The sequence below is a fragment of the Parus major genome, chromosome 1A (genome assembly GCF_001522545.3).
Source record: "Parus major isolate Abel chromosome 1A, Parus_major1.1, whole genome shotgun sequence".
Taxonomy (NCBI): domain Eukaryota; kingdom Metazoa; phylum Chordata; class Aves; order Passeriformes; family Paridae; genus Parus; species Parus major.
Window position 1 is genome coordinate 45,597,393 of NC_031773.1, and position 26,507 is coordinate 45,623,899.

Here is a 26,507-nt window from a genome sequence, read left to right on the forward strand (position 1 = left end):
CAGTGCATCACTTTCTGTCTGTTCCCTCTTGTCCTGTTGCTTGCTCCACTGAGAAGAGCCTGGATCCATCCTCTTGACACACTCCCTTCAGATTACAGACATTGATGAGGCCCTCTTTCAGTCATCTCTTCTGGAGACTGAACAGGCCCTGCTCCCTCAGTCTTTCCTCATAAGAGAGATGCTCCAGTCCCCTAATCATCTTTGTTATCCTCTGCAGGACTCACTCCAGGAACTCCATGTCTCTCTTGTGCTGAGGGGCCAAGGGGAGTTCATCTGGAAGGAAATTAAGCCAATAAATCTGGGCAGAAGTATTAGAAACAAACTCTCTCTTGCTGGTGGACAGATCACAGGACTTAATCACTCCTAGTCACCTCCACACAGGATGCCTTCCTCTCAGTACCACAGGTGGCAGCCCACAGGCTGGCAAAGAGGTGGGGACAGCTGACACAGGAGGAGGAAATATTGTCTGAAGGATACAACTGGGACAGTGGTTTGCAGGACTGTGAAAGAGTAGGGCAAGGATGAGCCAAAGGCTGTTTTGGGAGAAGGAGAGGACTGGCCCAAGGAGTGATGTGGCCAGTCAACAGGTAAGGGTCAGTGAGGGAAGGTGCAGGGCGGATACCACAGAGAACTGATAATGATGGAGAAGAGAACACAGAAGTGTTTTTTTCTAAGGCTGTGAATCAAATACCTCTTTGACCCATTTTGGCTTAGTCACTAAGGAAACTTCAGAGGAACATTTTCTGTGGAAAAACCTGCAAAACCACAAGATGCACATTGAATAAAAGTGTACTTGTTCTCTCATTTGAATTTCTCCCTTCTCTGCTAAAGTACCTGCAAATCCAGACAGGCAGGCAGGCTAGTGCTGAATGATCTGCTCAAAGCAGCAATTTTGTCTGGGTTAGAAGAAAGGCCCACGGATACCTGCATCCCTGCCTGCACCAGGCCTCCCCATATGACAGCTATGCAGAGTTGCCCTCTACCAGAGCACTGCATCCTCCTCCCCACACGCTCACCAGGGCTCAAGCTGTTGGATCCTCCATAGATCATAACAGCCCTGGAGAACCCCACATCCTGTCCACATCCTGGCTGAAATGCCAGCCCCATCCAGTCTCCAGCCTAAACACATGGGCTATGTGAGCACTCCAGGTTTTTTCCCTATCCCCGTGTTATGAGTATTATATATTCTTCATGTCTCCCACCTTCCTCTGTTCCTAGGCCAGAGTCCACATTTCATCTTCTTAGAGATGTAATTCTATGCCACCCATGTCATGTGTTTTGTATGTCTACATCACCAGCATTATTTCTTGCCTTTCACCTAATAGATGAGGCTTTGGTGGTATTGCTATCTGTAACTTTCTCAGTCCAGCTTAATACAGCACATCATTACTTTTTACATTATCTAGTTTCTTTTATTTGTGTGGGCAGCTGCAGACAAATGTCAAATCCTTGAGTGTTCTAATCAGCTATCAGAAGAGCAGGATGGGAACTTACAGTTTTCCTGGTTTTTTGCTCTGTTGCTGTTAATTGCTGGAAGGAATAATATAATCACCTCAAGAAAAAACTATTCATCTGTTTTCTTCTTCACTAAATTATAGAAGGTTGTATGCCTGAAAGATTGTGTTTTAAAATACAGAGGTGATACTTCAAATATAAATCTGTTGTGCTCAGAGTATTCTTTGGCATCTTGGAATTCAATGTGGGTGTTGATCCTGGATATAACATGACTTCCCATTCCAATCAAGACTTTATTTCCCTTGGCCAATTTTTTCTGTTCTTTGGCTGAGAAACAGAAGAGACAGACAGTAACTTACCCCAGGCTGTTGACAAAGCCTGTAGGCGGAGCTGGAGACAGAGCCCAGATCCTCTTCATGCAGGTCTCCTGAATGTAAGCCATATGGCCACACTTTCCCTTCACCTTCCCTGTCCCTGTGACTCTCAATGGCTGTTTTCTTAAGTTGAAATGGCAGTATTTCACCATGAGTAAAAGGCTGTCTTACTTGGTTGCTTGTTTGACACAGCTGAAGCTGAACAGATCTGGATCATTGTTTTCCCTTCATCTCTCACTCCTTGCCAGTGAGACCTTTTCTCCTGGATGAACTGCTTTATTCTTTTGAGGTCTGATGGTGAATGTGGTTCCTTTCCACAATGCTTTCTCCAAGCAGTAGCTATGCTTTTTTGGATCCCCAGTCATCTGGGGTCTCAGACCCCATCTCATAGGAATATTTTCACATTTTTTGCTCTGTTGAGATAATAGCAGTAGAGAAAATATTATGTTAAGCAGATATGAAGAATGTACATTTGTGTCATCAATACTTTAATATTATTTTGAATAATTAGCAAATATTTAAATATTATCGTATTTAAAATATTTTATTACAAAGATATTAAGAAGGTATATTTACATAATCAAGAAGTATAAGTAGCAGGTGAGAAGAAAATGTGAATGAACCCTTGCTTGGTACATTTAGTCATGGCAAGACAGTAGCAGAAAGGGAGGTATTGTTAAAGTGAAAGGCAGTTTCTTATGCTATAACTGAGGTAGTAATGCTTATATCAAATGACCAACAGTCTTTAAATGTTCATCAATCTTCTTTTCACAGACCTGTTCTGTCATCTGGTAGTCTGGATGCTGCCATGGTTATTGGGTCTTTCAGGTGCTTCCATCTTGCAGGTCTCTAGCATGGGAACAGCACATCTGTGGTGTCCCTGCTGTGACCGGATTGTTCACTGCCGCAGGGAGATAAAGCACTCTGAAAAGATGCAGTGCTCCCACAGAGCAGCAGGCAGAAGCAGGGTGACCTGAGAATCACCCCGTTAAGGTTGATCCCAAACCAAAGTCTCTCTGCCTTGCAATCTGCAAGCACCTTGGAGGTTTGAAAGTACAAGGCGCTCCACAGGCTCCCTCTCAGTCTGGCTCTCACTGCGCCCTCCTCCTCCCTGCTGGCTCCCTGCCTCTGTGTGAGTGATGGGTCCTCTGACCCTGGTGTGATTTTATTTCTTTTTTTCCATACCCATGCCCTGGAGGCAGCTCTGCCTCAAGCAGAACTCCGCTGCTCCCAGGTAAAAGTTCCTGCCTTAGCACTTATGCCCCAGGCACTACCTTTTAAAAAGAACAAATACCCTATGCAAAGGGGGAGCAGAGAGAACCCACCAGGCACCCTCTGTCAGAGGGTGATGAAGAGAGACTTAAGCAACACAAGCAAATGGATTATCACTTGGGCTGGGGGCCCTGTTTGAAGGTTTCTGTTTGGTCTCTGAGTCCTGAGACTGGTATTTCAGTGGACTCCTTCCTGGCAAGTCTGGCTCTGCAATTTAGGGCAATAAAACCCTTTTTCTTTTAATAATATAGCTAACTGCATCCAGAACATTTCAAACTTGAGAAACTGCTTTACCAGCATTTTACAAATAGGGTGGGACTCTTTCTTTGGCTGTTCCTATGGAAATCAGGTGGTCTGTGTGTCTGCTTGTCCTGTCCCATTTTCAAATGATCAGACACACCTGAATGTAGGGCAGTGGTCTCTAAGGTATTATGGTACTACTGGTTTGGTGAGATTATGTGTTGGGCAGAAGTGGAAAGTCCCCAAACTGCATGATTAGCTTTTTCATGTCAGGGGTACTGTAGTCTTGCTTGTAACATGCCCTCACATCCTTGCTGGGATCCTCAAGTCACCCAGGATGAGCTGCTTGAGAGCTGCTCTTTGCTCCTTGCCTTCAATGGTACCAACGTGCTCTGACTCACTTCAGTGCCACCTTCTTGAAAATTCATGCAGTACTGTTTACTTCAGCTTAGGCTGGGTTTATCTGAGTGTCTGTCCTTAGGCTGGGAATCCGTGCAAACCCAAAGTTCCTGAAGTAATTGGCTTCTATTTCTAGCCGTGACAATCAGCCAAAGACTTGGTGCTGTTTTATTTATGTTTAATATATTAAATCTGCCTCTCTGAATTTCTCTGTCACAGACAGAGATGTCACAGATGGGCAACATGAGTGGGAGGGGACTCTTTTTCTGGACAAGCACCATCCTCTCTGCTTCTCCCCAAGCTCCACCACCCACTTAGAGAAATCCCAGGGAACCCATTCCCCAGATCACGGACAAAAGCAGCAAAAGCTCCCACTAAGAACAGGGACAAGGGACATTCCTGGGGCCCAGTAGCTTTTCAGGGAGCTCACACAATTCGGCAGAATGAAGGACAACCACAAGGGAGGCAGGGATAGGCAGAAGAAAGCTTCTGCAATAAGACATCAGGAATCTTTTTCTCAGGAGCAACTTAAGGTAAACTTTGTGCCTCAGTGCTAAGTTTTGCATGGAGGAGTCAGAAACCCGATCTGAGATTTCAGGTGTTTGGTCTCAGGCAGAAGAGAAGGAGCTAAAGGTGAGGTCTCTGCTGTCATACCAACCTTGCAGATCTCTCTCCAGTGGCAGCATCTCATAGCACTCCTGCTGCCATTTTACTGATGGTGTCCCTTTCTGGAAGTTCAAACCCAGTGTGATAAATTATTACGTTCTTACTTACTCAAGATCTTCCCAGCTAGGGTAATGACAGAGATTCCTGTTTAGCAATAGAGGATGGAGACAGTAACAGATCATTGTTGGAGTGATGGCACAGAGAGTCTAGGCAGGTCCAACAATGCAGAAGAGCTCCAGGGGCTGAAAAAGAAACTGAACTTGGGACATCTGTGTATCATTTGTCATCAGCAAGCCCCAGGCAGGGATAAAAGGGCCCTTGGCTGAGGCACGTGTTCTTGCCAGACAGACCTCTTCTCCTGTGGAGGGCTGAGGACAGGCACATAATCACACATCACTCCCTTCTGCAGCTTGTTTAGCACTTGGCACAAACAGGACCTTAATTGTAATGAAATCCCTGAGCAACTCTAATGAAATGACTGTCCTGACTGCAGTCGTTACTGTTCATTTCAGTTTTACACTCTGGTCTCAAAATAGACAAGGGTCTTTTTAGGAGATACTGAGTATGTCCTATTTATTGTGTAGTATTGCTATTTTATTTAATGGATCCTCCAGTAGGTTTGTTGGTTCCTCCTTCAGTTCACTAGTGAAATGGCCATCAAGAAAGACAATCACCTGCCTCAAAGAGCTGAAGTGACAGACAGATGCTTGGCCAAGTAACACAGGGGAAGGTGCGTTCTTCAGACATGTACAGATATTTGGTATATATTATATGCCCAGCAGAGATTCTCATTCAATGTCTGCTGTATGAAAATGTAAACAACATTGTCACTAATCTTACCAACCAGCCAGCAGGGCTCTAACTGCTTCTGTACCCAGTATGTGACTCATGCAGTGTATTTTCCTGATAAATCTACAGTAACATTTTCCAGTGAAGCCATGGCTGTAGGTGGGAGACAGTGAAAAACAATCCCAAATAATCCCAAATAATCCAATTCAGTTGGTGCCAGGAAGTATTGTAAGCAGATCCTATTACTGGAACAGAGGAAAAAAAAAACCACGTTAGTTAAAGCCCAGGAAGGACAAAAGTGTCTTTGTTGGCAAAAGTCTTTAAAGGAAGATTCTACTGTGGAAAATAGTAGAATGCAACTTCTATGATACATATTGTAAGTAAAATGTGTGTTCTTATGTGATTTTTTGACATCTGTATTGTATCTTAAAATTACAACCTCAGTCATGTAAGTAGACAAAAAAATGACAGGCAATTTTAGCAGAGGACACCCCAGTCTAAGCAAATGAGGGGGAATGTTGAATCCAAAACTTTCACCTCATGCCTGCAGCACTGGAGCCTTGCTCTTCTTGTACACCTATCCTGGTTTTCCTACCAGTGCCTGGCTAAAAAGATCACAAGACAAAATGGAAAGAGCTCAGAAAGAAACTTATTACCAAGCAGATGACTTCCAAAGCTGCAGGACTACTTGAGTTGGGTTTGGATAAAGAGTTTTCCATATTGAGGACATCATAAAAGGTCTTTTTACTGCCCTGTGATACTTCATTTTGTAGTGATTATTGTTGCAATATTGAAGTAAGAGGGAGCAATGCAAGACACTATAGAAAGGAAAGGTTATTTTATTTCAAACCACACTGATTTCACTCACTCAGACGAACACCTTCATAACCACATATTCATAGGCACCAGAAGGCATTTGTTCATACCATTCCATTTTCTTGCAGTCACATAGAAGATTCAATTCATAGGCTCTGGAGTTCTTGTTATATCTCTGGTGTTTCTCTTAGTTTGGCCACCCTTTCCTCATTTTAGGTGCATCTTTTAGATGCATCATTAGAACTCATCCTCCTTTGTCTCCTCATCTAGGTGTCTTAGAGCTCAATCCTGTTCTTGATCTCTCCAGAGATTTAGTTTGTTTTTTTCTTTTATTAAGTCTTAGGTGGACTCTGCCTCTGGTTTCAGGATTCATCTGGTTTTAAACTGTGATTTGTTGTTTTTTTTTTTTCCCCAGTTTGGATATTCACGAGGATCTGTGTCAATATGCTGGGATCTTAATGACCTGCTAATCCATCTGCCATCAATATGAGCTGTTCTTGTAGCCCTTCTTATGCCTTTCTTCCCAGTGCTTCCACACTCAGACATCTTCTTTGTTCTCCATTTATACTATTTTATTGTTTCTTTTATAATGTAAAGAAAATTGGGACCACTAATGTCAAAGATACCTCTGGCAGAGTGGTGGCTTTTGGAGTCCAGTGCCATCTTAGGAAGAAGGAAAAATTAATCTAAAAGGACTGATTTATCACAGAATCATAGAATGTACTAAGTCAGAAGGCACCCACCAGGATCACTGAGTCCAACTCATGGCCCTGAGAAGAAAACCCCAGGAATCACACCATAAGCCTGAAAACATTGTCCAAATGTTTATTGAATTCCTTTTCTCTTTCCTTCTCCTTTTAAAATTCTTTCCTGCTATGTGAACACAACATTTCTTAATAAAAATAATCAGTTGCCAAGTTTAATACTAATAAATAAAAAATGTGTATTCAAAAAGCATGTAAACAGTGTGAAATGAATACTAAAGCAGGTCATCAAGTTGAATTATTTGACTATCATGTGATGTTAGGAACATTAATATAATTTGTAATTACCCACAAGAAGATAATAATCAGATTTCATACTTCAATAAATAAGAATGCCTTTCTTCTTGCCACAAACAGCATTTCACAATTAGCTGTGTATTGTGTATTTCCCTCCACTCCCTAGCATTCCTTTGTACTCTATCTGATATTAACAACAGAGGCTAAGACCAGAGGCTTGATGTGCCACAGAAAAATTTACTTGCTTATTAAGACAACATTTATGATCCTTTAGATACTGAACTGAGATAGAACAAAGAAATGGATATAATACTAGAGGGATGCTTGTAAATACTTCAGTGGCCTCCTGCATTCAAGACAAACAGAACATAAATGTTTCTATCTAATCTTGGCTTCACAAGGATTGGCAGATTTGGGATCTAAGATGTTATCCTAAATATGTTGGCTAAAAAAAAAATAAAAGCAGCATTATTGTTATTTTTTTTTATTTACCAGATGAATGAGAAGAATGAAACCACAGCTGCTTTCTTATCTCTTCCTATGTCTGTACAGGAAACAAGGCGGGTAAATCTCATCTGATCCCAAAAAAACTAATCAGGTCAGGACATTTTTGTGTTCATGTGGTGAAGCAAGTGGGATGGGTGTGGAAAGAGAGATTTCTGTTCCCTTTTCCCATAAAAGTGCAACCCAGAAGCATGCTCTGTTTATATAGTCAAAGTTTGAACATTTTGCTTGCCCTGTTTTTAATTGGATTCTTGAAGTACAGGAAATGCAAGTTTCTTATATGGGTTATTTAATCTCTACAGAAGAGCCTCTGCCAATTTTATCAGCATCCAAATAACATTAATATTATCCTGCCTCTTCTTTCCTTCCCAGACTGAAAGAGAAATATGCTGATCAGTGTATGTGGACATGTGTGGGTGGGTGGGGGTGAAGCCAAAGGAAGCAATAGAGTTAGCTCTTAGCCCTGAAATGTTTTGGTTGCTTTATTCAGTGAACTGAATAACCTTGGTCTGACTTCTGTGAAATTTTAGTCTTCTCTGCTCATGAACTTCCTATTACCAGCCAAACACAGCTGTTCTGGGAAGGCCTGGCCAAAAAGAGATAGTCAGTCTTTGAGGTAGCTCAGTGATATCCCACGGAGTGTGCTGAGCATTGGAGTTGAAGGCTTGAGCCAGGCTCACTTTTTTTCCAGCAAGCAGAACTGGAGAGCAATGAGCTCCCATTAGACTGCACTGCTGACTCCAAATGCTCCTGTATTCCTAGCCACACTGAGATTTTTCTAGGACACTGGGCTTTGTTTTGAAGCTTGATGGATTACAGGAAGTAACTTTGAGGATCACAGCTGCATAGAGGTTGTGTCTGGACACTAATCTCTGAATTTCAGTAGATTAAATGAAATTTAATTTTGCCACCACAAACATAATACAGTGGCTAAAAACCTCCCCAGTTCACCAACCAACCAACCTACCAACCAACCAACCAACCAACTAACCAGCTAACCCCCACAGCTCACCAACTACAAACTTCTCTTTATGGTCATGATTAATGCGAAGACAGGCCTGAATTCTGTAAGTCAGAGCAAGTGGCAGAAGAATTATCGTCTCACCCTCTCAATTTGTTCAGGGAAGAAGGATCTGAGCCTTTTAATGGTGCTTATTTTCAGTCCTGCTCCTTAGCCCTGGGATACTGGGCAACCATTTGTCCCAGAGCCCAGTGACATCCTTCAGGTTGGACATGCAGGTGTACTCCACATCCATAAGCAGGATAAAGTTACTGAAAGTTATTACATAAGATGGAAAGAGAATCTTCTAAACTGTCCAAAATGTTGGAGGAAGCATGAAAGAAAACAGCTGTAAGATGGTGTGGGAACCTTCCTCACCCACAGAAGACTTGACACTACCTGTGACCTTCAGACAGTGGTTTTTACACCAGTCCTAAGACTATGCATAGATCCACATTGTTACAAACAATATGTATTTTCACACTGGAAACTTATTTTTTCAGAAAGTTGTAATGCTCGGGGCAAAACTTTCCTGAGGGAAAGGTCAAAACAGGATTCAAGAAAGGTGTTTAAATATTTTTGAAGAAGAAACCCCACCACTTACTTGTTGTGAAATTACTCTTTTTCCCCCATTCCATCATGGAAGTGGAAATTAGTCATTGCAGTTATTTTGAAAAAAAAAGTTTGATTGATATGAAACTAGATTTTCCTGTTTATGTGCTCCCTCTTTCTTTTAATCTTTGGAAAATTTTAAATCTAGTTCTGAAACTTTTTTTCCCCCATGTTCAACTAGCATTTGAACTAGTTTTAGTTTTAATTTTGAGTAGCAGAGTGAGTTTGCTGCCAGAGCTAACACACATCCAGATATGTATATCAAGTTCTTTAAATGTCTGAAATGTGTTCTGTTTATTTTTATTTCATAGTCTTTTGACTAGCTTCTGTGTTTAAAAAACATCTCCCTTTCTAAAGCTTAGTGTCAGTATGCTAGTTTTCAGCACGATTTATTCCATGAGGTTGTTGACTTTAATTATATTGTGGATACTCAAACACTCTTACTTAGTGGCTCAATTATTCTTGCTTCTTGGATCAGTTCCTAGGTATTACTTAGGACTAGATGGAAAAGTAAAAATAAAGTCTTGTTTTCTCATGTGCTGTAGAACTAGTTGTTCTAAGAAGCACTTGTTTATTATGTTGAGAAATCTCTTTGTAAGCCATAGACCATGTGGTGGTTGACTAACTTACATCCTGAAACACAGAAGCAAATTTGAAAAGGACTGTCCACATTGGTAAATCCAGTTACTTGATACTCTGGGCAACCTGGGTTTGGAAACCCTGCTCTGTTGCAGAGCTGCTAGGGTTTATTCCCTGACCGGAGTGCTCAGCAACTCTGCTGAAGCCTTCTTAGCATGAGCTGGGCACTCAGTGAGGGACACATAGATGTGGATCATGGCTTTAAATACAGAGGCTGGAAATGGGACTTCTGCTAATCACGATAGCTGTGGACTGTGAAACAGCCTCTGGGGGGGTACTGGAAACAAAACCTGACTGTTAGTCCATTGTCCTGCTAGAAAGGCCTTGAGGTCAATGCAGGGATGGAGAAGCAATTCCCACAGGCTATGGTGGAAAGGTCTGTCATTTTGGGTGTGAGTGCAAATCCTATTGTCTTTTAGTCTTCATCTATAGCACTTCCCAGCAGAATTATTCCATGAAGGGAGTGACCTGGGTATGCAGAGGAATCCTGCTGAGGTCTCCCTGGTAACTCCTCCAGTGGCACTGACAGAAGCTCCATGTCACTGGCACACCTTCAGTAGACATCTCAGAATCAGTATTCTGTCCTTGCCTTTGTGATTGTTGGTTCATAGTTTTTTGTTTTGTTCCCCACTTCCAGCTTATGAGATTTTAATTTACAGCAGGATTCTTACTGCTAATCCTGAGGGCAGACCTTGCCTTTGCCCTATTGCATATTATTCTGTTCCTGTTAATGAAGATTCAAACATCATCGTTTTCATTCTGTATGAGCTCTCAGACTTCTTTTTCACTGCTGTTGCCATCTTGCTTTGTGTATTGACAAAATTCCTCAAAACCCATTCATTTTTAAAGCCAGTCATTAAGAGAAGTAAAGTAAAGTAAAGTAAAGTAAAAACTAGTCCCAAGAGAAATTCAATCAGCAGTTTCTCACGATTTCTCCTTTCCACTGCTCAAGTTTTTGCCCCATTTGTGTGTTTCCTTACAACCTTTCCATTTTTGTTTTAACGCCCATTTTCTCCTACTTACCTAAGAGTTTGCCAGATGGCACTGGGGCCAATGGTTTACCAGTATCCAGGTAGATGAGGGCAACCAGATCTTCTGAGTCCTGATTTCTTTCAGGGTTCAGCATGTCATAGGACTGAAAACTTAGATGACTCTGAAGGGTGGTAGACAAGGGCAAGAAATGGCCTCCTGTTTGCACTACTTTTCAAAGGTGGTTCCTGATCACATGCCCTTTGTCTTGAGGAAAACTCAAGACTGCTGTTCTCAAGCTCTGAGGACCAACAACTGCTTGTACAAGGACACAAGTAACATGGTATCTCATCGCCACAGTGAAGTCTGAACCTTCCCCAAACTCACAGAGCGCAATAGGAGCTAAAGACAAAGCCCTTGGACAGGAGCTTCTCCCTGTTCTCTGTCCAAACAGTGATGGTTCTCTATCTCCATGGATATGCTATCATTTTCATTTTGGGCCAGAAGCCCAAAGTCCAGTCCAGCAGTCACATGTCCTGGGCTGCCCACCACTGCTGTGAGTCTGATGTGAGCAGAGCGTCTCAGGGGCTTGGGTTTGTGTAAGCCAACTCTTTGCCTTGTACAGTGTGGCACTTTTGGGGTTTCCCAGCTGACACCTTCTTAATGTGAGTTTTCAGTCTGATACTAGCCTGCTGTTGAGAGGGGGGTCAGTTGTAAAAGCAGCATGACATGAGATGGAAAAAGGCTTCTGGCCTACTGTTCCCTGTGGAAGAACAAGTGCCCTGGCTAGCACTGTAACTTGAGATAGACCACAGCCAGAAAAGGAGGGGGTGAAAGGTGAGGGGGTTCTTGCAACAAAGAAGGAGACTGGAGCTTGTTCTCGTATCTCTGTCCGCTCACTGCTCTCAGGCACAGAAAGGCAGCCTGGATGTGGCTGTGTCCCCACTAGCCGCTGGTGTGTGCTCTGGCTCTCTCCCTTTTGGATCAGTTCTTTGATGTTGCTGGCTTCCTGGCTGTGGGCAGAAGGTGGTTCTGATGGTAGCCTGGGGGTGGATCAAGACTTGGAGAGGGGAGGAGTCACTGATCGATGCTAATAAATAAAAGGTCCCTCTTCTTCAGTCCAGGGTCCAAGACGCCAAGAGAGCTGCCCCCTGAGACAAGAGCTGCAGACTGGCAGGGAAGCAACAGCTTAGTGAGTATGCAGGGACTGCCTTGCTTTTCCTGGACAGCTGCTTATTATTATTATTGCCTTGCTGGTGCTTCACCGCTGTAAAATGTTAGGAGTGTTTGCTACAGCATGTATAGTGTTGTGATTTTCCACTCCAGCAGCAGACACATCAGGGCTGCTTCTCTGACCCCTCCTTTATTTGTGAGCCTACAGAGAATTCCCAGGCATATGCCAGTTTTTCTAAGCTCCTTTCTGTATTTCTAACCAGTGGATGCTGCAAGAAAGCAGAGGGATTGGGTTCACTGTGCTGCATGGTGTGTTACCCTCAGGGCAGCCCCGGTTGTTGAGTAGGGGAGATGTGTGCTGGGAAAGTATGGAGTGTAGGGGGAGTAGAAAGGAGTGCTTTTGCAAGAAGAAGCATTCCCCGAAAGAGATTTGTTGGTATAAGGCTGTGTAGCTGGCATGTTCATTCATCCCTTGAAAAATGTATTGCCTCTGTGGTGAGGAATGAAACATTTGGGTTAAAGTGGTGTTTGTGGCTGTTCTCCTGTGGTTGATGGCAGGGTATGCTCCAGGCATTCTGGGATCAGAGTCCTCTGAAATGGGAGCAGAGTCTTCTAGGGAGCAGAAAGCTCTGCCCTGAGTGAAGACAAATAAAAAGGGTTAGGCTCAAAAGTGTGTTGGAGTTTCCCACTGGGCAGCCTCACTTTCATTCCAAAGTATACCCAACATCTTTCTCTCTGTGCCCCACTGCTATCCCACAGGGGTCAATCCTCAAACCTCTCCCTCATGTTTTCCTTTCTTAGCAGCTACTGTACAAGATACTTGGGAAACATATAAAATCCAAATTCAAAAATAAGTCCAAAACTTCTAAGTTTTAAAAAATTGAAAGGATCCCAGAGCAGAGAATTTCCTTAAAGAGACTGGAGTAGCAAGGCACAGGGTGGGAGCAGCAAAGTCTCAGTTCCCTTTTGACCTTGTGTCTATAGCAAACTTATGGCTTTTCCCCAAGTTTTCCTCCTCATTTTAGGCTAAGCACTGAACAGGCAAGAAATTGATGTGTGTGGAGGGACCTTGATGGTGCAGGACTGACCTGCTCTCCACATGGGGTGGGATAACAGGGATGAAGAGCAATTCTTTCTCTTTGGTCTGAAGTTGAAGTCCCTGGTCAGTTTTTTTTTTTCTCTCTCCTGAGACAGGAGGCTTCAGAAAAGGGTCATGAGTTTGGCATTGAAAGGGTAAATTGCAAAGCTGAGTGATGTTCTTCCAATGAATTTCACTCCTCACTGATGAAGTGTTAGGCTCTGGCTATATGTTCCTGTAGTTGTTGGCTGTGTTACCTTCAGTGCGGCTTCACGGAGTGGCCTCTGAAGGTGACAGCAGTGACAACGGCACAGTGCTTTGGGGAGAATGATCTGCACCAAAGTGCATTCACTTTGCACTCTGCCAGTGAGAAATCCTGCATATACACATAGACAAAACAGGCAGTAGTCATAGTTTGTATGAGGCAAAAGAATGGTTCCTGTGCCCTAGGTTCATCCCCAGGCAGTGTGTGGGGGCCCAGCCCCATCACCGCCACTGCAGGACACCCACCCTCCCTCTCTCCCTCCCTTCGTCCCCTGCCTCTAGCAAACTCTTTCCTTTTCACTCAGCAGGGATAGCCATCTCTGTAACTCCTTTTCTCTTTCACTGCTTTCTACTGTTCCAAGAGTTGGAGAGTGGATCAACTGATGTTTTGTCCATCTCTGCTGCCCATGATATTGGATCCAGTCAAACTCTCAGGTGTTAAAAGGCAAGGTAATTCTCTCTGAGACTGCTGGCCTTGAAGATTCATCCCAAAGGAAAAGCCTTATATTGACGTGTGACTTCAGTGTCCAGTGAGGCAAGGACTGCTAGGGCTAGACCAAAGAGGGAAATGTTTGCCTCTGATTTCACCAAGATGCTGTCCTTTGGGATACAAGAGCAGCCTAGGGTCAGCACCACAGTGAGAGCCTTCAAAGATGAAGTTCTGGGTTACTTGTCACTCCTGAAGCAATGAAGTAGGAGATGAAAGAGAGCAGCAGGGTTGTATTCCTCCTCTGATAGCTGGCAGGTTGGCATTGCAGCAGAAGCCAGCTGGAGAGGGGGGGACTGAGTGGGACAGGAATGTTTGAAGCTTCATGCTCAGAGTCTACATCGGCAAAGCTGACAGAAGAGTTTGGGCTGGTTGTATCCAGACAGAGTATGATGAGAGGAAAGAGAGCAGATCAGAGGAAAAATCAGAAAAACAAATATTTATATTTGGGATCAACACACACCTCTGCCTTTGGGCCCCTGGCAGCCTGTGAAATTCCTTCCACTTGCCTAGGCCAGCTTTTCTGAGTGTGGAGTGCTAGTGACATGTTTGCCTCTGGATTATGTCCCCCAGCCCTGAACTAAGACAGGAAGGGGGGATGCCCCTTCCTTCCCAAAACCTAATCTGCTAATAGAGGATGTTCTGTAATAGATACAAGAAGAATGTGTACCAGCTAGCTGTCACCTTGCCCAGGCTCTTTCATGGGCTCCCTCCTTTGCTCTGTTTTCATAATAAACATTCTACTGCTAATTTTGCAGTCAGCCCAGGATCTCCAGCTACCCTCAGTGAGAAGAGAGCAAAACACAGTGAGAAAGACAGAGTGAGAGATTCCTCCCCGCACTGGCACAATGCGCACTCTCGTCATCCTCACGCTCCTGGCTGTCTTGGTGATGGCTGCCACTTGCTACGGTAGGTGACCTTTATTACTGGATAGAATGAAAACTCCAAACCTACAGACATTTATGGGTCTGTTCAAATGTTTGTTATTTTACTTTGTGTCTTCTTTTCCCTTAACTTGATCTCTTGCCTGCTTTCCTGCCCCTGAGTCAGATCTTCCTAGTCCTGATCCAGAGCTGTTATCTCATCATCAGAATTCACGGTTCAGGATGTTTCAACCCCTTCCTCTCTGTTCCAGCTCACCTCACAGACTGCTCCTCTTTTTGTCCCTTTTTTAGTCTGGACTATGATAAGAGTGCTGATTCTTAATTATTCCTTACTAATTGGAAGATTTGCCTTTTTCCTTTTGTAATATCATCCCCTTTTTCCTGTGAGGCACACAGTTCCATATTGGTGAGATTAAGATGCTGCTTCATGCAAGAGTCAAGTGCACTTCACTGTGCTAATCCATTCTGTAAGAACACATGCAAGCTTTGAAGGCAAATTGGTATCCTATCCACTGTAGTGTCAGGAGTTAGAAGGTGAGGAACTATGCTGGAGAATCAGGCTGGATGACCAAGCATGAGTTTGGAAGCAATGAGTAAATCACCAGGTAGCTCTGTATTAAACTCCTGAGTCCTTTAAACTCCTCATTTTAATTCTAGGTCACACCATTGACCCCTTTCTCTTCCTTTCAAACATGTACCTTAAAACCTGGCTTCTCCGATTTCTATGTGTGTTCTATTGATCTGAATATGAAATACTGAATCCCATCAATACAGTGTCATAATACATGTTTCATTCTTTCTTTCCACAGAGTCCCATGAGAGCATGGAGTCCCATGAGTATCTCAGTAAGAGATTGCTTTACTATTTTATTGAATTTGAAAAGTGCTACAGACATGTCTAAGATCATTTACTTGTACTTCTACTAGGGATAAAATAGATAGAACCACTGAGCCCAGGGAAAATTAATTTACTGAGTGTTGGAGCTTCAGAATGAAAAGGGAAGAGTTAAAAGAAGACTTCACGTGTTTTGGCACAAGCTCATACTTCCATTTTGCATAGAATATAATAAGAATTGGAAAAGAAAATTTGAGAACAGAGCTCAGGTCTCTATTATGTGTACCAAAACCAGGTTAGCTGACACTAAAAAAATAAGATTGCTCAAAAATCTCTGGGATGAGCATGGAAAGATATACTGTAGAAGCCACATACAGAATTTATTCTCCCCCGAGAACAAGGAGAGCCTTTCTCTAAGCACCTTGGAAGCAGGCAGGGTATGTGAATAGGAGGGGTCCTCTGTCTGGAAGAGGGAGAGTGTCATAGGGAAGGCATGAAAAGGGTGGAGAGTCTCTCTTTGGAACAAGCAATATCGTGGAGAGGTTAGAAAACAGGTGATTTGGTACTAAAAAGAAATTAGGACATCTGGAAGAAGAACAAAGCAAATAATCAGCAGCACAAAGGCACATGTAGAAGCCAATATCAATGACATCCACAGACTCCTGAACTCTGCAATAGGACTGTAATGATTCTCAAAAAAGTCAGAAGGGACTTTCAGGTCCCTCAGTCCAAAACTGCCACACAGACTTCTCAATGACTGTCTAACCCTGGATGCAGAGAGACTTACTCAGGCCCTTCCTGTGAGCAATTGCACAATTTTGTAGCTCTTCTGAGAGTGCTCAGATGTCCCATGGTCTGTGTAGCCTGGTGCCAGCCTCTTTTGGGCCTCTCCACTCACTCAGAGTGCTGGGGCAGCAAAATCACAGTAGCATTCCCTTGGGTGATTTGAGTAAGAGCAGAGCAAGAGAAAGCCTGCACATGAACCAGCCGGGGGACAGGAGGGAATATTAAAAGGTCCTGGATTTCATTGTACATGGGAGGGCAGACAAGGAGGCTGTTATAAAGGAGGAAACTAGCTTTTGTTGAAATCTGACATTGAAAAAATGCCATTCTGAATAACCCCTTGCCTTCTCAGATCCCTTCCTCAACAGGCGAAGGGCCAGTGACTTCATACAGGCTGACACAAGACTAAGAGCCATCACTCAGGAGAGGTATGTCATGGCCTCAGGACGCTGAGCTTGAGAGTGGGAAGGGATTCTTCCTTGCCAAGCACAGGCTGGTACCAGGGGTGGCAGCCACGGTGACCTGTAAGAAGTCTCAGTCCCACTTTTAATGTGATGTACCATTTAAATCCCCAATCCCAGGAAAAGCAAGAATTCAGATAACAGAGAGTGGGTCCTTTGATTAGGAGACATGTCACATGCTGAGAAGACTGATTAATTTTTCTGAAGGAAGAACCAACAGAAGGAGATAGAATGGGTGTGCGATGGTCAAAAAGAAAGCTCAGTTTGAGATCTCATTCTAGTCCTTAGATCTCATGCAGAACTTGCATGACCTTTTCTAAATCAAAGGGCCATCTGAAGGCCTTCTTGCCTCATTTATAAAATATAGACATAACCAATTTCATGCCTTATTCAAGGCTTGTAAAAATAAAGACTGAAGCACAGAAATAATCTCATAGCAAGGCATAAGGCAAACCTTCTCCTCAGGACCTTTGCAGAATAATTCAGGTCTTTTTTTCTATGCATATTTTTGGGAAAGAACAGAAGAGCTGAACAGAGCAGGCCAGGGAAGGCTGAAAAGGGAAGACTCTTCCTCAAGATAAGGCAGGAGCTGTTCTTCTCTCCCCACCACCTTACTTAGCTCCTCAATAAAAGGTTGCCTGAGGAGGCAAAACATTCCTGCTGTAGTCAGGTCACTCCCCAGGTGTGGTAAACACAGAAGCTGGTGTGCAAAGAACTCTGTAGCTGGATGACAGACTCTGCTGGTGGATCCTTAATCCCAGTGGGGAGTTTCTGGACAGGAAAGGGCTGTAGCCAGATATTTTAGATGACAGCACTTACCCCTCTTCTCTCCTTTACAGGATCAGGGAGCGTAGTAAGGCGCCCCAGGAGCATCAGAGGGAGCTCTGCGAGGACTACTACCCTTGTGAAATGTACGCTTTTCGCCACGGCTACGCTGCTGCTTACAAACACTATTTTGGGAGGAGGAGGACTAAGTAAAGGATGACCTGTCCCCACCCTGGGGCCTGGAGTCCAGGGTATCCTCCCCAAAATCGCAATGGCTCTGAAACATACTCAGTTGCTTGTATCCCTGTATGTTATCCTGCCTGCTGCTTCTCTCCCATGTAGCCATGGATTCCTATGCTGTGTTAATTAGCGCTGAGCTGATGTAGCAGAAATCACAGAGAGTTCAGGATGTGGGTGTTTACTACGAAATAAATCGCTGGTTTGATACTATCTTCTCATGACTCACAGTATTTTGGAAGGGGGGTATGCAATTTTCCATGAAGGAACTGAATTTATCATACATTCTGTTGCAGATTATGGGGAAAACCACCATTACCTTTCAAGCATATGGCTTTGGAAGAATCTATAATGTTCTTGCTCCAGGTTCTACAAGTGGCTTCTTTCAGAGGTCACTGGACAGTGTCAGCTCCCAGTCCTAAGACATCTAAAAACAGTGGGGCATTCAGAACGCAGATGCACTTTTTGAGGATCAAATATTTCCTCAGTCAGAGAATCAAAATCCAGAAGGCACCTATTTAATCTTGAAACAAAGTTAGGGTGAGAGTAGGTGACAGAAAAAGCCTGTCAATTGCTTTTTGTTTATCCAGCTACCATCAGGTCCTGATGTTAGGTGCTCCTTTAGAAAGGAGCGTGTGGACCAAACTTAACCTGTATTTTCTTTTGCAATCCCCTTTCAAAACCCTTCCACGTGAAACTAGGCTGGTAGCACTTGAAAGCTGCAGAAATAAAAGCTGGAGAGGGGCTCCTGGTGGTAAATAAACAGAAAAAAAGAAATCCAATGTTTGGGGTCAGGCCCAACTTTTTTCAGGTAGAACAATTTAATTTTACTGTTCACTAATGGTTTGAAATCGAGATGTGGCTTGCCCCTGTGCAGAAGTTACTGAGCACCTTCTTCTACCTCTGAGGAGTGAGCATGGCTGCATTCTGCTCACCGTCACCAGGGCCTGTCCCCAGGCCAAAAAACACAAGTGCTGACATGTCCTGGAATTCAATGCTGCTCTGGGCCTGGCAGCAGCCACAGCAGCTGGGACAACCCTTGGTACGATTTGTGTAGGAGACATAACATCTATCTCAGCTCAGCACAGATGGTTTCAACATTCACATCTCCAAGCTTACACAGGCACCTGCAAATTATAGAAGTTGGAAAGATTCATGGCATGCAATCAAAGTCTGTGATGTATAAAGTATCAAATCGTTGACTAAGCTGTGAAATTAAGCCTGGAGCCAAATCTACCTGGCCCATTAGAAACATGCATTTTCTTCCAAAACATGCTTCAAGGTTTTGCCAGCTTTGAAACTGAATTTTGGAAAGAAATGTGATTTATTTATTGAAAACACTTCTGATAGGAAACTCCACCCTGACAGTTTTGTCTAGAGGAAAAAGTGAGACAGAAATAATTTAAGGAAAAAACCTGTACAGACCAGGTATATCCACACACACTGGTTCTCTGTGTTCTCAAGTAGGTGAATCTTGTGATCACCAACCGGAGCAAACTCACATATGCTAAAATCAACAGCTCTGCAGTGTCTGGGTTTGACTTGACACTGTGGCACCACCACAACAGAAGGCACAAGGTCTAGTGCTGTCTGGGTCTGTGTCCAGAAATATCCAGTGATTCCAATCCCCAGTTAACCAGTATAAATAATGAATAATACCAGAGATTTCTGTGGGATTTTGTTAGCGTAAACAACAACCAAACAGATTTAAGAGACTACATGCTGGTTAGAAAGCTTGGGAAAAGATGGGAGGATAAATAAAGCTATTTGGGTTACTAGAATTGTACATTTATATTATTTCAAATATTCATCTGGAAGCATAAATTTCCTAGAATACCTATTATTTTTAGATGTTTATTTACTTTTTAACTGTTGTTCTTTTGCTGGATTAATATATATACAAGACCTTTTCCTGGACATCATTACTATATATATTCAGCTTTCCTGGACAGCAGAAAAGTTACCAGGGACAAAAGTTGGGGTTTATTTTAATCCTGAAAATTCTCTAAGATAAAAGACAGTGTTTCTAAAATTGAGAAAATCCCTAATGGCTCTGATTTTCCTTGGGAGCATCCTAAACTTTACTTCTGTAACCCTGCACATGGGTCTGAGGAGGCTGGATATGAGGTGGAGGAAGATTATGTCTCCACTACCAGAAAGAATGAGCACACTTTATTTTAAAAAAACCCACAAAACAGCTACCCAGACTTGGTCCCTTGGTCTGTTCAGCCAGGAGGAGACCTCATTGCAGTGTACCACATCCTCCTAAGGAGCAGTGGAGGGGCAGCACCATTGGATATCAGGAAAAGGTTCTTCACCCACAGAGGGTATTTGGGCACTGAACAGGCTCCCCAAGGCAGTGGTCACAGCACCAGCCTGACAGAGCTCCGTGAGCATCTGGACAATGCTCTCAGGCACAGGGTAAGACTCTTGATGTGTCCTGTGCCAGGCCAGGAGCTGGACTTGATGATACTCGTGGGTCCCTTCCAACTCAGCTTATTCTGTGATTCTGTGGTTCCTATGCTGATTGTGGGATGTGGCTTTGGTAACTTGGGTAGTGGGTTTGGGGAGTGTGGGGGTTATTGACATGTAGCAGCCCATACAAGGCTCTTGTCGTACCAACTAACTTCAGCCACCCAGGTGCTGAAGCATAAAACACTTTTGGAGTCTAAATGTTTATTTGACTTTTAGACAAGAGAAGCCAAAATAAAACTTCTGAATTACGAAGATTTCCAGGAGGAAAATATAAAGATCTTCCCTCAAACTGACTTCCAAAGTTCCTAAAAGTAAAAAAATCTCATCTCTCCAAAGTGATTTGGTGACACTCTGAAACTGTCTGAAGAGCAACTGTGTTTGCCCTGATGCAAACTAATTTACAGGTTCCTTTACTCTCAGGGTAATGAGTCAAGGTGGGGTGGAGGAAATAGTCACCATTGTGTTCAGTCTCATTTGAGAAACTCCACATGAGAGAGCCCCATCACGTGAAAAGAATTGTTGTACTTCAGTGTGTGCTGGTCTCTCCCCTGGCTTTCCAGCATGACTGAATGGCTTTGAAGTTTGTAAGAAAAATGATTTTTAAAATCCAGTTGTTTTTCTTCAACAGCCCCATTTAAAACCTCAGATAAAATCTTCTGGAATTGCCCTGAGTCATGAGATGGATGCCAAAATGACTGCCAGGACCAAGTATCTCCTGGCCCAAAGGATGGGCTTTGTTTTGGAGCGCAGACACAGGAACACAAGCCAGATCCCTGATCACTCCAAGAAATCACAGGATATAAACTGCTGCCCAAAAGCAAGCTCCGGAGAACTTCAATAACCTCCAGGAAAGCTCTGAGGTTAGGGAGAGTAGCGCAGCCAAAGAAGACATGAGGAGTCTGCTGGCACTGCTGATCGTGACTCTGGCCCTGGCAGCACTCTGCTGTTGTGAGAAAGGTAAGGGGACATCTTCCCAGGAAGGCTCTCAGAGTGCTGCTGAACCCTGCAGCTTGCTGTCAGCCTCCCTGCAAACTGGGAGGGACACAGAGCTTTGGGGGGGGAGGAGATGCACCACCAGTCATTTCACGACTTCAGATCTCTGTTGGAGAGAGAGTCACGGATGAGAGAGGGCTTGGGAACTGAGACCCCTGTCTTTTGCTGGGCATTTTTCTCCACTGGTCAATATCCACTCACCCCCACCTCAGTTGCATATTGACTTGCAGCAGAGAATTTGAACATTTTAATATGTTTAGTATTTCAACTGTTTATCATTTAGTCTCTCTCTAAATGGTGGGTGTTAATAAAACCATTTTGGGAGAAACAGACCTTCTATGAAAGTGGGGGGAGCTGGATTTGGCCAGTCAGTGGTGGGATTCAGTTACAGAGGAGGACGACCCACAAGCATAGAAGGACTCACAAGCAGACTCCTTTCTGTCTGTCTGTCTGTCTTGCAGATCCCAAAGAACCCTCCGCATCTCTCAGCGCTGACAGTGAGTATATGGTACTGACTGATGCTCAGCTCCATTCTCCTTCATCTGCCCTCTTTCTTCCCTTTGACAGGTTCGAGGGCTGAACAAGAACCACGCTGAGTCCCTCTCTAACTCTTCACTTTTCTGTCCCTAAGTCTGCAGTCCCTGAGGTGCTGGAGCATGTGCAGCAATGCAGAGCAGCATGCAAGCAGGTGACATGTGGGCAGCCAGTGTCCCTGTGCCAGCAAGGCCAGCATCCCTCGGGGCGGGCTGGTGCCAGAGGCTGCATCTCCACAACCCCTGAGCAGTGCCCTGGCAAGGCATGAGTGAGGCAGGATGTTAGCAGCTGGATGCACCTGCCTTCTGTGAAACAGAGTTGTGTTGGTGGAGTCTCCCTGCTCTGACCTGGCTTCAGAGACCTGCCCAGAGTGACTGCTGCATCCCCAGGCTGTTCTGAGAGCAGAAGCTCCCACATCTATGGATTGTGATGTTCCTGACAAATCCTGCAACAAGGAAACCTCTGAAAGAGGGGGCTTCCTTGGCTGCTCCTGAGGGCTGCAGTCCCTCCTGTCAGGTCACCTGGGATGCTGGGATTTGCACCTTGGGTTGTTCACAGCTTTTGCAGCAAGCTGATCCTGGCAGAAATCTGTATGGAAAATCCTTTTTGTTCTCTCGTGTCTCTCCTTTCTCACACTTTAAAGGATAACATTGCTGCTGAGAAGCATGAAAGTTGGTGTTTTTCCAGTGAGCCAATACAAACATAAATCGGGAAAGAGAAAAAAAAAAGAAAAGACTGTTCAGGGAAAGGTGGTAGTTTCTGACAACTCATTAACTGGAAGTTTCTGTGTAGTTAGTATTTTGATCCAGACTAAACCTCAGTTTGCCAGAGATGGGATACCTCCCACCTCCAAAGAGAAACACTGCCAGACACTCCATGATGATGAAGGAAGGGACAAACCCCACCATCTCCCCACAGGCAGAGGTTTTAGAATATTTTTTCCCCCAGAGACAGCAACAATTTTCCAGTTTCCACACTGAAATGTGTGTTGGTGTGCAGCTAGCTGTGTTGCTGCTGTGCTGGCACCTGGGCACCTCTGTTGCTGTGAGACCATCCTATGGAACGAGGTTGTGCTGTGCTGAGCCCTGGCTCGGGCTGGGAAGGGGCTGTACCTGGTGTTTGTGGGGTCCTTCACAGCACCAGGGTGTTGGCACAGCAATATATCAAAGGAGCAAAGGTGCACACATGACGTGTTAGTGGAGAGCAGGGGCAAATGCTCTCATGGCTGAAACACTTCTTATGTTCTCCAGGTCCTTAATGCTGGGATCTTTGCACATCTTGGGTGTATTTCTCACTGGGTGATGCTTACTGTCACTACTTTATAGTCTTCACCCTTCATGGAACTCTGTACATGTGAGCATTGGTATTTCTGCTTGCTGCCTGTTGCTCATGGCTCACTGGAGGTGCTTTAAGGTCTTCTGGTTGGTATCCCACATCATTCTTAGTCTGAGTCAAGACACAGAAAGGAAGCCAAGATTCTAAAATTAAGTAGGCCAGGGAGAGAGGGCGTCATTCTTCTAATTCTTTTCTTATTCATATTTTATGCCTTCTGCACATTTGCTGTAGACTCAGATAATGTTGCGTGATAAGGAAATTGAGTTTATGACAGAAAAAACCTTGCTTCATGAAGATGTGAAGGATGCAGTGAGGAGGGAATTTTGAGTGGGCAGTGGGATGGGGAGAGTTGAACAGACCATTAGGAGAATTTGTGGCATCATTTGCTTGTGAGGAAGGTAGATTCTAATTTTCAGAGGTTAGACTGGTCTGTGGGCTTCAGTGCTTCATCTCCAACCTGCTGTGTTCTCTCTTGACAGGCATCAAGATTAAAAAAGAAGTTGCCAATGCCTTTGTGAAGAGGAAGAAGAGATCCAGCCCTTACGAATGGTAACAACTCAGGAGCTGGGCTGAGAGCTGGACTCTGGGTCTGTTCTGAAGAAGGGATGGGAAGGCCATAGGGCATGACAAGGCATTATTTTGTTGTACAGCTATGTTATTTCCTTCATGTATTGAAGGAAAAGGGTGGTAGGAGACATTCAGTTCAAAATGGTTCTTTTTTTCATTAAAACCCATTTGAAGGCTCATAGCTGGACTCTAGTACTCCTCCCAGAGAGAAAGACAGCACTAACTGTGCTAGCCATGGAGACAGTGGCATACAAGTTAGAAGCTGCCCCAGCCTACAGGGTCATCAGAACCAATTTTTAGAATAATGAGAATCATAAAGCCTTGGTCATTGCCTCTGGTTTTCCACAAAGGAAGCACAGCTTTGTTGCAGGAATGAGGATAGGTCAGATTGGCTGTTCCTTCTGAAGCTGTAGAACACACATTTACTTGTGCAGAAAGTAGACACAAAGGTTTGGAGAAATCCTAGCTATTTGAGAAATTTCAGGCAATGCAAGGATGTTCTCCATATATTTCCTGGAATATAATCTACTCTTTCCTATACAGAAATAAAATAAAAATTCATGAGATACTGTTGGGATTTCTGTGGTGGTGTGTACAGTCTTCAGGAAAGATTAACCAAACATAGAAGAGGAACTGAGAATGACATCCAAAGTGTGCAGCTGAGACTAAAATATTTGGGCTTTCTTAGCCTGCCAAAAAGAAACAGAAGAAAAAAACCTACATGGGGATAGTCCTCCTGTGTACAACAGAAGTGAGGATAATTAGAGAAAAGTGTTTAAGCTAAAGGAAAATGATGGCTAGTGGGCAAAAATAAAGGTAAGAAGGAAGCAATAAAATCAATCAATCAATCAATCCTGGGTAGTTGTGGAATGAGATTGAAGACAAAAAAAAAAACAAACAACAAAACCCAAATCCTTACAGATTCTGTGGTATCCTTTGCTGATAAAACCTCAAGAGCAAATTGATTTAAGCTGGCTTCAATCCTGTATTTCCCAACATTGATCAAGTAGCCTATCCCTGTGTAAGCAGATGTTTAAGTCAGCATGATCAGCCCTCTTTTGGGTCACCCTGGAGGTCATTTCTCTCATGTCAGTGTCAGATATGTTAGCGGTCACCAGCTGCATTGGCTGAAACTGGAGAATGGCATTTCTGTCTTTGTCTGCTCCAGGTACTTCGAGTATTATAAAAGTCCAATGGAGCAGATGCATGAGCGCTGTGAAAATTACCCGCCCTGTGACTATCTCTCTGACCAAGTGGGATTTGCCTTGGCCTACAACCGCTTCTTTGGGAGATACTGAGGATGGGAAGGTCTCTCCATTCGTTTGGCTTGGAACACTCCGAACCCCACAGGAGAAGGAAGGTTGTGGTTGGGAAGGAAGGAAGGAAAGCACCTGGACCAGCATCTTCTTCTGTAGTCTCCCTAACCAGCTGGAACACCAAGGCAGGGATTATCCCACTTGTTGAGCTTCCATTAACTTTCTTCCTTTCATCAATAAAGTCTCTATTCAGACATCTTTTGTGGTATTTTGAGCTTCACCAGGAGACTCTGTCTTACTTCCTTCCACCTGAATCCCCCACACACAATAGGTGAAAAATGGTGATTACTTTCAAGATAACCACTGCATGCCTTAGAAACATCACTAGACCTCCTACCCTCTTCTGCAAAATACAGGAAGATTATGGAAGAAGAATGTCACAATGTGACGGATCTGATCCTGGAATGCTCACTATGAAGAAAGAAGAACACCTGTTCCAATTAGTGGGAAAGTTCAGTATTTTTATGTAGTATAATCACATTAAATATGCATTGCAGTAGGATAATTTTATAAAGATAGAAGTGTGCAAATACTCTTGCATAGATAGCAATCAGCTTCTGGTACACTCTTCTGATTACTCTGTCATAAACTTTGCCTGTATAGTAACAATAAATAAATCCCAAATGGTGTGTTTAAGGAGTCCTTTTAGATGAGCCCTTGCATTTGTGTGTTGCTTTTCATGTCTGTAAAAAATGGCCTTGAATTCTTTTGGTTTTTGGTTTTGCTTTTTTTTTTTCCAACCAGTTTCTAGTGAAACTAAAAATACCCAGCAGAACAGAAAAAAAAAACAAACCCAAACCTCTTTTCCTCTGTTGTTTTTGCATTTATGCTGAAAACGAAAAGTATCTAAACAGCTAAAAAATATAAAAAAAAGAAGAAAAGAAAGCTATAAGCATTATGAAGTTAAAAAAAAAATTAGTTCAAGGATGGATTGAAATTGGGGCAGTTTTTTGTTTATTCAAGACAACTGGTAGCTGAAAATATATATTATATATATAATATACTACTAATATACTCTGTCAGCTTTCCTTCCCTGACAGGTGGATGGCAGATCACACCTCCAAGGACAGGGACTGCTGATGCTCAGGAAACTTGCAGAGACCAAATCTCTCTGGTTACATGTAAGCTGGTGCAACCATGCCCAACTGCTAATTGCAATAAATACTGCTTATGTAATGTGAGTTGGTGTGCTGCTTCTTTCTGTTCCTCTGTACAACCTCTACCTGTGGTAAAAGGGATGCCTGGAAGACACAGCCTGCTTTTGTGAGCCCTGAGGAGAAGGAACTCAGTGCATGAGGACTCCTTTTCCCCTGCCATGGCCCAGTGTGAATCAGAAATGATGACATTAAAAATTCAGGGCATAGGTTCAGCTCTCTGTGACACTGGGGGAGAGGAGGGCCAGGCTTTACCTGACTCACCATCTACTCAGATCAGGGTTTCTCTGAAAAGCCTTGTGCTGAAGTAAGGACACAGGATAAGTGTGCAGAGATGGCTGCCAGTGTGAGCTTTGCATGGCAAGCTGCTGTCACTTGCACTGGCGATGCTGATCTTAGCCAAGGAGAAGACACTTAATTAATATCTCTGC

At 43.6% G+C, this 26,507-nt stretch overlaps 2 protein-coding genes across 2 annotated transcripts; both read left to right on the forward strand.

Annotated features, from left to right (window-relative positions):
* The first annotated feature begins 11,824 nt into the window (after positions 1-11,824).
* Positions 11,825-17,915, forward strand: MGP (matrix Gla protein). The gene is made up of 5 exons (XM_015626905.1): positions 11,825-11,928; positions 14,497-14,647; positions 15,432-15,467; positions 16,592-16,667; positions 17,540-17,915. Exons 2-5 carry the CDS (start codon positions 14,587-14,589, stop codon positions 17,676-17,678), a joined length of 312 nt encoding a protein of 103 aa, XP_015482391.1. The 5' UTR covers positions 11,825-11,928; positions 14,497-14,586; the 3' UTR covers positions 17,679-17,915.
* Positions 17,916-20,980: 3,065 nt separating this feature from the next.
* On the forward strand, positions 20,981-25,709 carry LOC107204127 (osteocalcin-like). The gene is made up of 4 exons (XM_015626943.2): positions 20,981-21,134; positions 21,632-21,667; positions 23,519-23,588; positions 24,775-25,709. The coding sequence occupies exons 1-4, from the start codon at positions 21,068-21,070 to the stop codon at positions 24,902-24,904; spliced, it is 303 nt and encodes a 100-aa protein (XP_015482429.1). The 5' UTR covers positions 20,981-21,067; the 3' UTR covers positions 24,905-25,709.
* Positions 25,710-26,507: the final 798 nt, after the last annotated feature.

Excerpts from the sequence above, each read along its gene's own strand:
- LOC107204127 (XM_015626943.2), top strand. The coding sequence starts at position 21,068 with ATGAGGAGTCTGCTGGCACTGCTGATCGTGACTCTGGCCCTGGCAGCA. Across the intron at positions 21,135-21,631 it reads ACTCTGCTGTTGTGAGAAAG|ATCCCAAAGAACCCTCCGCA; the intron begins GTAAGGGGACAT and ends TCTGTCTTGCAG. Across the intron at positions 23,589-24,774 it reads AGATCCAGCCCTTACGAATG|GTACTTCGAGTATTATAAAA; the intron begins GTAACAACTCAG and ends TGTCTGCTCCAG.
- MGP (XM_015626905.1), top strand. The coding sequence starts at position 14,587 with ATGCGCACTCTCGTCATCCTCACGCTCCTGGCTGTCTTGGTGATGGCT. Across the intron at positions 15,468-16,591 it reads GGAGTCCCATGAGTATCTCA|ATCCCTTCCTCAACAGGCGA; the intron begins GTAAGAGATTGC and ends TTGCCTTCTCAG. Across the intron at positions 16,668-17,539 it reads AGAGCCATCACTCAGGAGAG|GATCAGGGAGCGTAGTAAGG; the intron begins GTATGTCATGGC and ends TCTCCTTTACAG.